This window comes from Saccostrea cucullata, unplaced genomic scaffold (assembly GCF_032062105.1).
Source record: "Saccostrea cucullata isolate Sc308-1 unplaced genomic scaffold, CSIRO_AGI_Scuc_v1 ctg9783, whole genome shotgun sequence".
In the NCBI taxonomy this organism is placed as follows: domain Eukaryota; kingdom Metazoa; phylum Mollusca; class Bivalvia; order Ostreida; family Ostreidae; genus Saccostrea; species Saccostrea cuccullata.
The window spans coordinates 35,059-49,680 of NW_026935111.1; the positions used below are offsets into that span (position 1 = coordinate 35,059).

General features: G+C 34.7%; 1 protein-coding gene across 7 annotated transcripts in view; it reads right to left on the bottom strand.

Moving 5' to 3' along the window:
• The window catches only part of LOC134241894 (neogenin-like), a 30,437-nt gene extending 16,068 nt beyond the window's left edge, over positions 1-14,369 (bottom strand). For 6 of the 7 annotated variants that reach the window (XM_062723912.1, XM_062723909.1, XM_062723907.1 and 3 more), the window contains exons 1-11: positions 14,091-14,368; positions 10,488-10,650; positions 5,493-5,623; positions 4,546-4,833; positions 3,788-3,953; positions 2,885-3,027; positions 2,212-2,484; positions 1,748-1,940; positions 1,006-1,151; positions 696-881; positions 221-372 (exon numbers count right to left, since the gene is read on the bottom strand). In XM_062723912.1, coding sequence (XP_062579896.1) covers positions 221-372; positions 696-881; positions 1,006-1,151; positions 1,748-1,940; positions 2,212-2,484; positions 2,885-3,027; positions 3,788-3,953; positions 4,546-4,833; positions 5,493-5,623; positions 10,488-10,650; positions 14,091-14,172 — 1,923 coding nt within the window. In that variant the 5' untranslated portion in view covers positions 14,173-14,368. Of the gene's footprint in view, positions 1-220; positions 373-695; positions 882-1,005; positions 1,152-1,747; positions 1,941-2,211; positions 2,485-2,884; positions 3,028-3,787; positions 3,954-4,545; positions 4,834-5,492; positions 5,624-10,487; positions 10,651-14,090 lie in introns of all 7 variants that reach the window. The other variant, XM_062723908.1, reaches the window with a different exon arrangement.
• Positions 14,370-14,622: the final 253 nt, after the last annotated feature.

A 14,622-nucleotide genomic window follows, 5' to 3' on the forward strand; every position in this document is an offset into this window, starting at 1 on the left:
AACTTTGTTTTTTAAAATACAGTGAAACCTGTCTAATTTGACTTGCACTGCAAGGCAAATTTTATGTTGAAGTACACAGAATGTCAAATACTACATTGTTAAGACTATGTAAAAAAGTAAAAGTGGGAATAAAAATGAACTCCAGAATTCCCCATGAAATGGATAGCCAGACATCAGATAATACTCAGACAGTTTTCACAGTATAAATATCAAAACGTACCGTGGAACTGGCCGTCTCTAGTGTGGCATTCTGTGGCGGCTCTGAAGGTTTGTCTGAGAACGTTTTGGCGGAGATTTCCCTGGTACTCATGCCCTCCCCATTCTCATTGACAGCCACGATGTGGAACGTGTACTCCCTAAAGGCCATCAACCCTAAAGAAGATGGAGAGGTTATCATGAAATTTCCTATTCATCAATTTATTATATAACATACAAAGATTATCTCGCACTGATCATGAATATTGACAAAATCAAAATGACCGCACAATCATGAGACCGATCATAAAGCAAGTGTGACAGGTCAATGCTTTCTCCTCCATGGCATCTGCTCCCACCTCTGATGCTGTTACAGTCCCGATATTTGCTAAGCTCCTAATTTGTCATTTCAAAGTACGTTTGAGATTGATTGCTGTTTGTCATCTCCCTATTTCATTTGAATGCTCACTGCCCCAGAGTTAATTACTATAGATTCGTACCTCTCAGCAGCTTCTTGGTGTCTGTGACCTCGATCTGACTCGTGTGTGAGCTGTCTGCCTCTGAGAAGATCAGCAGGTACTTGGTGATTTGTCCCTTGGGCTGACGGGGAGGGTTCCAGGAGACGAGGATAGAGCTCGGAGACTGAGGGACTGCGGACACATCAACCGCAGGGCTGGGTACAGCAACTGTAATGTAATAAAATGTATACTTAGAGTAATGGGAGAGGGGGTGTTGGGTACCGCAACTGTAATGTAATAAAATGTACACATCAAGAAACTCCCTAATTTCATTTAAGACTGTCCCACTCACCATCTTTATCAGTGCGTACTGTAGTACGAGCGAAGTTACTGCTGAATCCGTAGTTGTTTACGGTTCGTACTCGGAACTCATAGCTCGTGTCTGGCTTCAATCTCGGGATATTGGCCTCAGTGTGAGTCGTGTTCAGCATCCGTTCTCTGGAGAAATTAAAATTAACCAATTCTTACGTCTTTCATTTTTATCAAGGTTATATATTAAAATTGTTTGGTTGATACATGTATATTTTCTAGCATTATGATTGAATGCACCTAAAATGTACATTTATATTCTATTAGTTCTAAATTAATTTACCTCTTTGCAAATCTTTTGGACATAAAAATACTGTACGTGTACATAATTTGGTGTATTCAAAATTAAGCATAACCACTGGGTATGGATTTGTTGGCGTAATCATAAATTAGTGCTACACATGTCTGTTAAGTGTATTGTATATGTAAATGATTTCTTAGCGGTGTTCATGAATTAGCGCATTGTTGTCTGAGCCAAAGCCACAAAAATATGAAGCCCGCTTTTTAAAGTTTACATACAGTATTGAGAGATCATCCTGTTTCATCTGATAACATTTAATTATAATTATCTAAAGGTACAAATTATATCCTTTTTGTGGCTATTGCGATGAATCAAAGGATTTTCAAGATTCCATACACATTATATTTTGAATGACATAGCAACTAAATCAATACATCGTGCATAACTTTATTTTTATCCCTGACCCTTTAACCCTTGACCCTACCTTGTTGACCCCTGTTCTTTCCAGAAGACAGAGTATCCGGTCACCTGTCCATTACTGGGCTGAGTCCAGCGGAGCGTGATGAAGCGTTTAGATATGATGGCCGCTGACAGATCGGATGGCTCCCTGGGTAGATTTGCTCCGTTACTGGAGTACGGACCAAAAAACTGATAGCTGTCTGTCGAGGAAATAGGGCCTGTAAATAGAAGGGAATGGTAAAGTTCATGTACAGATAATTCAAAGATGGTTAGCATAATACCCAGATTTACTTTACTTCTTAGTATTCAAAGTACTGTAGAAACCAAGATCTTTTTTTTTGTTTGTTTAAACAATAAGCTGGGTTATTTTTGTTGAGAAAAAAATTCTTGACCTACCAACCCTTCTTTTTTGGAAATGTTACAGGATTAACAAACATATTAATATTTTTTTCAGCCTTATATGAGTTAGTCTTTCTATCTATAACTTACCATTTGGTAACACCACGAGCTGAGCTATAGCTTGTATACTCCCTAGCTCATTATTTCCATGACACTGATAGAAGCCAGCGTCAGACGGAACCAATCCCAGAATCCTGAGCTCGCTCCCGTCCTCAATGACGTAATCAGAGGTTACTATGGCGCTGCTGTCCTTCGTCCAATAGATTCCCGGGGTAGGAGCACCGTCCAGTTCACAGCGAAAAATGGCGTCCGTCTTCTCCTCAGCCAGCCGATCTACAGGCTTTACCAGAAATTTGGGTGGAACTGAAAAATAAAACAAGAAATAAAAATCTGAAAGAAAATGAAATGCAACACTTTGAAAAGCCTGCATCAACACTGCTATGTTTTCTGTGTGATTGATCTGTACCCACAATTTCAACAGAAAGGGAATTACAATTCTCTTTTCGGAACAAATAAAGTCCTTGCTGTGAAGATGTTTTTTAAGAAGCTATGGACATATTGTTACACATGCTAAATGCTAGAGATCAACTCATCAGCTTATAAAATGCTTCCATTTTGTTAAAATTCTAGAGATGAACTCAAGATGATAGACATTTCATGTAATGATCATAAAAATTTACTATAATCATTTGTAACCAACAGATTTTTCGTTGATGACTTGGAAATAAAAAATGTAGCAGAATATACTGCTGGATTATTTTACCTAGGACAGTCAGTGTGGCCTCCGAGTCTATGGAGTCCTCCATGTTACTGGGCCGACAAGAGTACGTCCCTGCATCTGATTTCTGGACGTTAAAAATCTGAAGACTGCCGGCTCCTGTCATCTGAAGTCTGCCTTGTGTCAGCCTGAAATATAGACCATTCTACTTAATATCATACAGTTTATTACAATAAGCTCCTTATTAAGATATTACAGATATCATAGTAGTTTTAATCAAAGTGAAATAATTTTGGGTGCTTATTTGTGTCCACTTTGAAAATATAAGATCTATTTCATTTATTTTTTGTGTGAAAAATCCTTATCTAAAATCACAATGACATGATCAGCATCATTAGTAGCTTAAGCTTAATTGCTTAAAAAGGTTTTAATAATTTCCTTTTATTAATAAACAGAAAGTAACAGATGGAAGCAGAACTAGCTAAGTATAAGAAAAAAATTTCTTTCCCAAGATTATGCTCTGCTTTATTAGCTATTTGAAATTAAAATGTTTAAATACAATTGAAAAGTATTTAGAAGATAATGTTACTTACTATAATTGACGAAACTTTGTTAATTGCTGTTTTGAATAATATGAATAATATGCAATACTCAATTAAAATTTTAAAATAGAATAGCTAAATCTGCCAAAAAGATTTCTCATATCTGAAGGATACCTACAGAAAAACATGCTTATAGTTAACACTCTGATAATAAATTGATGCTTGAAGTGAAGAGAATTTTATTCCCACTGGATTTTAAACATATTTCAAATTTAATGGATATAATCAATGACATTTATAACAAAGCAAAATTGCCAATACTGACACTTCTTATCAAGCATGTTTTACTGTATCTGGATTCTACTGACTAAAGGTACAAAAGAACTAGATGTATTCGTGTATTTACGTGAAGTCTATGGTCAGTCCGTCCTTTAGCCACGTGATGACCGGCTGCTTCCCGAGATGGTCTCTCCCGTTAGCCCCACAGAACAGAACGGTGGATGACCCCTCCTGTATCTGAGTATCCAGGGGCGTGATGACAAACGACGGCGCCATGCCCTCCTTCAGAGATTCTACAAAACACAGACAATACACAACATGAATGTAGAAGACAATATAATATATGGCCCAGTGCCATTTTTGCCCTTTTACAAATTGCAAAAAACAATTTTACCCCATTTTAAGTTTGATCAGTCACAGTTCTGTGTAAGAAATTGTTTCTATGATCTTTGAATTTGCCCTGTTTTGAATTTTGTCACTTGTGACAATGGTGGAAGGGGCAAAAATAAAATGGGGACAAAAATGTCTCTGTATGAAATATCAACATAAAGACCATATATACATAAAAAAAAACAATAAAGTATATTAAAGAATAACTTGTGAAGAAGACAACTGACAATTAATTAAGAAGACAATTAAGACAAAGAGTGAAAAACAATTAATTGTGAAAACAATAAAAACACAATTAATGAAGAAATTTAGAGAAAAAAATCCACTTTCACTGTGGAATCTATATCACAGCTAGCCTCTATGACTTTACTATCATTAAATATATTGTTTAAGAATTGCTAGTCGTACCTATATGAAAAATTTAGCCTCCATTGTTTAATAATCGCTAGACGCATTTATATTGAGCCCCCATTGTTTAAGAATCACTAGACATACCTATATTTCCGTTCTGTTCCAGTTTGGCCAGACGACTGCTTCGTCCCCTCTCTATGTTCTCCACCTGACAGTAGTACGTTCCGAAGTCCGCGAACTCCACAGGATTAATCTCCAACACCCCGTCCGGATAAATCCGGATGTTGGATTTGACGTCACGTAACACGCTGTTGTCTTTGTACCATGTGACATTTGGCGCGGGCAGTCCGTCGCCGCGACACTGAAACATGGCGACATCCTGGAGATAGATCGTCAGATCCTGAGGCTGGATTAGGAAGTTTCTTGAAAGATCTACAAATCAAAATAAATCAATATTAAATTAAATTTTATAATTCACAAAATCATGAGATCTATGCATTCTGCTGTATACCTAGGCTACTATAACTGATAAATTTGGAATACAGTTTTACTATATGAAAATTTGTAAAATTTTAATATGATAATCAGGATATTAACTTTATTTTCGTCCTGTGTTATTTTTGCCTTTTCACACTTTGTCAACAATTTTGTCCCATTTTGAATTTGCCCAGTCACAATGCTGTTTAAGACTTTATACTGTGTTCTTTAAGTCTGCACTGTTTTAAATTTGCTCAACTGTGGGTAGGGTGAAAGAGGCGAAAATAAAATAGGGCAAAAATCTCCCTGTATGCAGCATCTTAAACTTGTGTTCCTTATGTGGATGTTTGAATAAAAAGTGTTGGCACTTTGCTGAAATAGTATAATCACATTATTATCCTCAATCTCATGTATATATTCTGTAAACATGGAAATTTTTGCCCTTTCGCCTTTGTCTCAAGTAGGCAAATTTAAAACAGTGCGAATCAAAAGAACAAAGTATAATTTCTTAAACAGCAACTATGACTTGGCGAATTTAAAACAGGCAAAATTGTTAGCAAGTGTAAAAGGGTGAAAATAACAAGGGGAAAAATAACCCTGTATATAGTACTTACAAGCTGTCCTAAGACTAGCGGTTCTGCTGACTATTGTCCCTAGGTTAGGTAGACTGGACATACACTGGTAGAGCCCCCTGTCTGAGTTCTGGACATCCGTGATATGTAGTGACCCATTGGACCAAACATTTCTGTAAGAAAACAAGTGTCTAATTATTAAAATCTAAGAAGCTGTGGTCAATGTCTTATGATGATAGTAAAAATACTCCAACAAGGCAACAACATATATTTGACTCCAGCGTAAAACCATTTTAATAAAATATTCTCCTTGTCAAACCCTCTTGGCCAGTGAGTGAAGCCAAGTTATAACATGTAGGCATTGTAGGGTAGATTCAAATTTTTGGAATGGATCAATTCAAAGTCTGATTCTATTACCTACAGATCAAAAAATTAATCGTCACAAACTTGTTTACCCCTTCCCCCATAAATTGTGAATTAAAGTCGTGAAAAATGTTGGTTTACAGTTACTATAATTATAAACACCAAAGCAACTCCATAGCTGGGTTTTTAAAAGTTTGTTATGTCAATATGAATCTCTTTCAGAAATTGATTTTTTTTTAAATCAATCATCTGGATATATGGTCATATATACCCCAGTTCAATCAGAGTCGTAATTACTAGCTAATATGAATTCCAACCAATGTCCCTGAAACTGTTTAAATCTTAAAATAGCTGGTCAGGTTAAATATTGATAAGTAACCTTTTCTTACAATAACTGGCCAGTTTATAAATCACGATAAATTGTACCTCACAAAGCTTAACAATGCTCTCATCAAGGATAGTGTAGTCTTTAATGTGTACTACCCCCCCCCCCCCCCCCTTGTCTCATTTCCTGTATTTATGGTTACGATTGTATATACTTCTCCAAATCACCATGCTTCATTCTATTTCCTAAATTGCAGTATCAAAATATTTTCTTACAAAGTGGAAGATGTACAAGTACATGAAATATTTTATAAAAATGTATTGACATCAGACGAGATTATAGCAGCAGATAAGACAAAATATATAATCTTGTTCCTCAATAATCTCCCCCCAGTAAACTAAGATCTGACTTAATTCCCACAACAAAGGAATCCCTCAAATTAACCATGTAAAACATCTCCCCCTCCGTCTCAGATAAAAAACACACATACTCCATCATAATTTCATATATCCGTGATATCTAAATGAAAATCTTTTCCTGATTAAATAATTATCCCCGGCTTCGGGGAGCTCGCTATGTCTACAAGATTGACTTTCATGTTTACTATTAATACCTCAAAGTCTGATAGCGTGAGTCACTCATTCATCTCTCTACCTCTCTCTCCTTCATTTTCTTCTGGGTCTTTTGTATGTTTTGACATTTCTTCCTGACAAGCAGAAGGCTTAAGCTTCTTTTGACCCTGACAACACGCTCTTCCTCCCCAACATAACATTTGAAGACAAAAAAGGCCCTTTAATCTCGAGGCTGAACATCAAAACATCATCCATAGAACTTAACACAGACACATGGATCTACTGAGATAAGCTTCTGTCAAATAGAGGCGGCCATGTCAAATTTTTGTTTCTAATTGGGAAATATTTTCATGTCTCCCCCAACACAATTTTTCAGCCCCTCTATCACTGTGATTAAGATGTGTTGGTGTTATATTGATCTGCGACTGAAAGTTGGCATATGTTCCCACAGAAGTCCTAATCTTTCAGAAATTTGGAAAAAAAATCTATCTCTGAAGATGAATTACTTCAGTAAGTTCTATGCAGGATATGTGGTTGAAAGAAATGATCAAAATATTTACATCTATGTGATGTGGATCCAAAAAGTTGTATAAAGGTCACTCATGACTGTTGCAGCTGAACACCAATGGAAGTGAAGTTAACCTGATATAACCCCCTTCCCAGACAGAACCTTGATCTTTAATAAGTATAAAATTTACATCATTCAGCTCTTGATTAATTAATATCTCCTTAAGATTCTACAAAATAAAAAAAAAATTTAAAAGTATATACCCTCCCCCCTCCAGTCACTTTTTCAAGTTATTAGAATTCTTAACATCATGCTGTGATCAGAGAACACATCACTAATCATCTTTTTAGCTTAATGATGTTAATGTCTTATCAAGGTGATCAAAACGATTTAAATAAGCATCCCTTCTAGAAACATGATAAATAAACCTAAGAGGTTTTCTTCTTTTTTTAACCAGGAATTACAGATAACTCTTTGGTGACCCCCAGATTCCTTTCTCTCTCTCTCTCTCTTTGTCTGTCTGTCTGTCTCAAGAATATATACACTCAGTGTTTTCAATAAGAGCCGGCAACCGGCAAAATTAACCGCCTGTACGAGAAATTTTGCCGGCTATGAAATTTCCGTCATTAAGATTTTGCCGGGGCTGATACGTGAAATCCATAGATTTTATCGCAACTATTTCCATGATTTAGAGTAGCTTCCCTTGAGTGCGCTCTTTTTTCAAGGAAGTTTGATTAGATCGATCGTGTCATGCAATGGCGGCGCGAACAACGAATATTTGAGCGAAGTCGTGGAGAAACGTGCTGCTGCTGCTGTAACACATGCGTTTGAGATCACATACATTAAGAGGCATAAAGAATGGTCCCTTCCAAAAAGAAATTTTTGTGTTTTATAATTTTGATTGAAAATTGATTTTGCGGCAGCCTTAATATCAAGTGAGGGGTTCCTCGGTGGAAAAAAACAGCAAATAAATATAATTTTAAGACCTTACGAAAAATGTTGAATTCTTACAGAATTTCCTCAAACTGAAAATCTCAAGTGTTAAGCTAAGACGTAATAATTACGAATAAAAGTCTTATTATTTTGATCGTGACTCAGACGTACATGTAGAAATTCTTGCAGAATTTCCTCAACACTGAAAATGTAAAATTTTATTCTCATTTATTCGTGTAAAGATATCTTGAAATACAGGAACAGTATCATTTTCACATTTGGGAAGGTTTTAATGTACTAGTATTTTGTATCAAATTCCAGTTTCTTAATTATTTTGTTCTGACAATCTGTACCAAATGAAAATGCCAAAGTAAATAAGTTTTAAAATAAATTTATGAAACGTCTAAGATTGCAGAATATTTCAATTTTTGGAGGGTACTATACATCACCAAGTGTTAAAAAAATTACATTTTTAACTAAATATTTTTTTTTTTGAATTTTGAATAAAAGACCTGACTAATTTATGTGAAATGGACAAATATGTAGAATTTTCAGTATAATATTCTACCACAGACAATTGTCTGTACTAGAATTTCATACTAAAGTTGTCTATATGTTTGTATAGACACTTAGTTTTCAGAAGAAAAAAAAACTCAGTCTGTCAAAAACTGCCAAACAAATCTGTGAAAAGGTAAAAAATGTTTTCTAATTGGCTTTTTAAGGTAAAATTTGCTAATTGATAGTGACAGGAATGTGAAAAAATGGTACTTTTTTAATAGCCTGAGAGGTAAGAAAATGAGTCAAAAATGCTGATTTTCTCTCGGCCTCTCTCTCCCCCATTTTCTACCAGGGCTCTGCCCTGTATGTGGGGGCCAGGCGGCCCCTTGACCCCTCGCCGAGACTGGTTTCCTGCTATTCCATCTATTTTTCCTTCTATTGAAAATCTTATTGAAAACACTGTACACTCACACAATACCAAACCTCGGATTATAAATTCATAAATAAATGAAATTATAGTAAACACATAGAGAATAATACATGTCAAAATCTGTATCACACCCCATATCAACCCGAGACTCCAATATCAGCCCAACGACTGAAGCCAGAAGGCTGATACTGGTCAAGGGTTGATATGGGGTGTGATACAGATTTTGACATGTATTGTTGTTTTTTTAAATACAAGATTTTCTCAGGCTTATTAACAAATTTATCTCATACTACATAGACCTAACAATTTCCTGTTATTTATTTAATTTACGTACACATATTTAATATCATATGATTAACATGATTCAGTTAATTATCCATATGAGCCTTATGAGTTAATTTTTCTTTTCTTCAACAGCCAAAGAAATTAGATATTAATAAATTCAACAAACAAGCATTGAAATGAAGGACTTGTTTTCTTCACAAACCATAATTCCCTTTCACTTCTGCTACGAACTATTCAACTGTTACAGTGCAAGCCTCAAATCAAACTGGATCATGTTTTCGTAAAATTCAGTTTTAACCCTTGTACATATAAAATTAAGATTTAAAATTAATTCAAAATTAAGACAAGCAAGAACCAGAACATTCAACTTCAGATTTTGTCCCCCTCCCCCTACTCCAGCATGCTAGAGGTTTACGGCGAGATACTTTTGACTTGGCGCCGCGTAACCTCTAGCATCCATTGTAAAAATTCTCGCCGCTGAAACCCCAAGTGGAAAAAAATTATTTTATAAAGAAATAAGGCTTTGTATATTAACGAATGGTACGAAATAATAAAATACTCAATATTTACGATAAAACTTATGCATTAAACACTGTTAACCTCTCGTATTAGCAATAAATTCATTATTTTTTAAATCGAAGCAGAAATTGAAACAAGTCGTCTGTTTACAATTCGGATATGGAATTCAGAAAAATCTGACGAAACGAAACCAGTGTAATGCAACGAAAATTTTGTTTTCTGACAAGCAATCCGTAAAATTAATGTGAAGTCAAATCGAAAGTACTTCTGGTGACAAATTGGAATAATGACAATTTTCATTAATTAACAATAATGCACTCTGAATAAAATGGATTTTATTATTTCTTGTGGCTTTCATACCCCATGCAAACACGTAGGTACCTGAAAATTACTTGTTAACAGTTTATTTCACGCATAATACGTTCCGCCCAAAATCTCAGGCGGAACGGCTCGAAGAAAATGGCCTTCGGATGTAAGAGTCCGAGGTATATAAGGAGCGAAGGGACATTAACCGAGGCTCTTACTTGTAGGAGTACCCCTCCCCCCACCCCCCCCCACACACACACACCCACCCTCCCAAATATTTATGATATAAAATATTTACTTGTTTGCATCAAGGTCCAATGGTTGCCCGTCCTTGACCCACGTGACCTTGGGTGAGGTGGAACCTGATTGGGCGGAGCAGTGGAGCGTAGCGCCTTCACCCCTGGACACCACAAGGTCGCTCGGCTCTAATAGGAATGTGAATTCTGTGAAACTTGGTATTGCTGAAAATATACAAACGTAGATATTTATATGAAAATCTGGATTATTCAACAGTCCAATCCACACCTTTGCAATAAAAAGTTAAGTTCCTTTTTTGCAGGGTCAAGTAAAAGGTCAAAAGGGAAAGCAATGACATTTCTCCTCATCATGCTACTTAACATTTAGGTGTGCTCCAATAATCCACTGTGTTTAAATTTTTTTCTTTCCATATATGGGTAGGGGCAATCATTATTAATTTATATATTTCCAGTCAGATGACAAAGTTATAATAAACCATTATACAGTAAAGTCTACTGTGGGGATTCTATAGGTCTTTCCTCAAAGATGACGGCCTAGGGACATATTAACTTTTGAAAAGTGTGGATTCAACTAGGTCTACAAATGTAAGTTAGAGCACAGCTTACACATAGTAACAGATATCTGACAAAACATTATGGCGGTTTCAACAAAAAGTTTTTCAATGTATTAGCTGCATAGATTCCCTATTCTACAAGTGCATCATGGACTGCATTTCATGCAACTCTGATAGATCTCTCTTTTCCTTAAAAATAGGATCATTTTCTAATTTACATTTGAACTTTTGTAAAATTTTGCAAGATTTTGTTTTGGTTTTAATCAATATTGGTAATCATAAGAAATAAAAGAGTTCCAAACTGACAGACGTAAGTTCAATGAAAACAATGAAAGACAATCAGAAATCATTACTTGTATGTAAATGGAATGCATTTAAAAATGGTTCATCTGATTGAAATCTTAGGCTTATTGATGGAGTTCTCATCTCTTAAAGAGGACAGTCAACAGTGTCAGATATATACATGTAGGCATGTTTTTATATCCTCAGATACAGTCACTCAAATACTGTGAAGGCGCATATAAGTTATATAACCAACAACAGTAAATTTTATTAATATTTTAACTGTAACCAAGAAGATTGCTTTCAAAAGATGACATTTTCCAGTGAGTTAAAAATAAAGGTAATGAATGAAATTTAATATTGAATGGCAAAAATTGTCATGATAAGCAGTGGCTACAATTTTAGGAATTTTGAATTTTATTTTTGTTAGGTTTCTGTCAACTTAGGTGAACTACCTGTTAAATGATAACGGACAACTTTTCATACAGTTTAATTTGTAGCAAGAAAGGAAAAAAATTCGACAAAGTTTTTTTTTTTTTTGAGAGAGAGAGAGATATTTAAATGACATAAGTATCTTTAACATTTGTTTAACAAATACTTTTACCTCAAATTTTACCAAACCACATCATTTTACCCTGCAAAAGAGCAGTACTGAAGTTACTGTGAAACGGTCTATAGTAATTAGTATTACCGTATAATCCCTATTAACCACCCCTGCCCCTACAAGTGCCCCTCTAGGTCTTTTTTTAATTATCAGGAAATAAGGGTCCCCTGTACAGTGATTAAAATCATCTAGAAAAACTATCAAAAGTCTGCCTGAGTGCCAAGATTTGAAGAAAGTGAAAATAATACTTTCTATAATCCAATTTCTTGGTGGAAAATGAATCATTTAGCATAATATGGATGGATTATCTTCACTTAAAGTAAAGTTAGACATATTTTAGTGTTTCTTTGAATTTATTTTTTTTTTTCAAAAGATTTTTTGAAATTAAACTTTGAAATTAAATTCTAGGAAGAGAATACCAAAATAACTGTCCCCTTTTCCATGTTTTCGCAATTTTCTTAGCACCCGGGACTGTTAATCAGTGATTATACGGTATAAGCAGAAGAACTGTAGCTCTCGGAAAAATTATATTGACGGACCGGAGAGCTACAGTGCTACCCACTGAAAAAACTGTATACTTATTGAAGTTATTGTGCACATAAAAAGTGTGCTGCTTCTTTATTTATTTTTCTGCGTTTTCAAACTGTCATCTCAGAATATAGATATAGTTTTCAACTGGCCTGAATTTAGCAGACGTTTCTTCCCGTTGACCACCATATTAGAGGTTGAAATAGCAAATATAAAAAATTCAAAATTGATTAAACAATGAAGGAATATGAGCATTTTATTTTTGAGTGCAAGATAATTCGGTCCAACATGCTTCTGGCAGATGTCAATCACGAGAGTACTTTGTAGACTAGATAGAATGTTCTATCGTTAAAATGATATTGTCCTACGGACCTGGTTTAACGATAGAATTCTTTCCGTGTATACTTAATGTAGCAAAAGAAACATAGGCGATAACACGTACTTAATATAACTTAGTGCATTTACTACGAACAATCTAGAGAGTTCCGAATGTAAACATGGCAGGTAAATTTGAAGGGAGAGAAAAACGTTGAGAAAATTAAATGGATTTTCGTCTTTAGATGGATTATTTTCTGGAATAAAAGGCATAAGCAATCTTAAAAAGGTTTGTTTTGATTAATTTGATAGTTACCCTTTTATATTCTTCAAAATCGTTTCGGAGCGGATCCGCTCCGATTTGCTACACTGCAAGTATAAGGGACATATTCTAACTGTGGTGAGGGCTTGTACCGAGACACAGTTAGCTCATTCTAACTATTTGTAGACGAGTAAGGAATTTTTTGAAACTAATCTTTCTTTTGATTCTGGTAAGAATTCGGAGGAATTAATCCAGAAATAAGCGCAACTTTTTGTACACAATAAATATTCAGTTTTTAAAAAATGTGTGGCACTGTAGCTCTCCAGTCTGTGACAGTGAATTTAATTTTTTGGAGAGCTACAGTTGTGCAGCTACAGCCAGGTCCAGCACAATACCCCGATAAAGGTATATAGCTTGATAAAGTTATATAGCTTTATCAAGGTATTTAAAATACCTTGATCAAGGTATTTTATGTAATGAAAATTCAAAAAAATTCTTTAAAAATTAATTACTGAAAGTCGAGTTCTGAGTTTTTGTCAGTAAATTCACCCATGCATGTAAAGTACTCAAACACAAACAAATCAGTAGAAAAACGTGTCGTGTGAGGAGACGTTATTTTATGCTTTCTTTTTGATACCAGAGTGTTTTTCATGCACGAGTAGACACACTGACAAAAACTCAGAATTCGACTTTCAGTAATTAATTTTTAAAGAATTTTTTTGAATTTTCATTACATACAGTACCTTGATCAAGGTATTTTAAATAGCTTGATAAAGCTATATAGCTTTATCAAGCTATATAACTTTATCAGGGTATTGTGCTGGACCTGACAGCCATGATAGTATTATCATATTTTATTCGATAAATTATTTAACAGTCATGTATCTCTAGTCATTAAACAAATCAATTAGGCTTAATAATGCTTGTATAAAATATAGCTCATTTGATTTTGATTCTTGTTGATTCAGTTTGATTGCACATGTAAACATTTACTCGTTTGTTTACACATTTTATATTGACATAAATATTGAATAAAGCTTAAGAAAAAAAAGACGATTTAAAATGATGCTAATTTCCAGACACCAATAATCTGTCTTACCCTGAATAAAATCACAAAATATCGCTGAAAAGGTCAACACACAAAAAACAACCCGACACTTTCTTCTGTGGAACAACCCCATGGTTTTTAGTTGTTGAATGATTTCCCCATTAAAATAAAATGTTTCTTTAAAAAATCACATTGTAGCAGATTGTTATGGAAGAACTCTGATCAGTAGAAACAGGGGGAAATCACGATAGAGTTGTAATAAATCCGACATATTTTTCTGTTCTCTAACCCGTCGCCATTTTTTTCACAACACAAAAGCCGGGGTCAAGTTGCCCATATAAGGAATGACCCCAATTTGCATAATCGTTAGACGGCGCTATACAAAGATGGACAACTGCGTCAATACCAAGGGAAATTCACGTTGAGTTACATATCCTGAAGCAATGGCCTGAATATTCTTGATCTGAACAAAGTACTGGTCTTTTTTTTCTTCAAATAAATATTTTATTTTTCGAAAAATATATGTGATAGAGTGATATTTTATTTATTTTATTATGTGAATATTATTTAATTATTTCAGCTA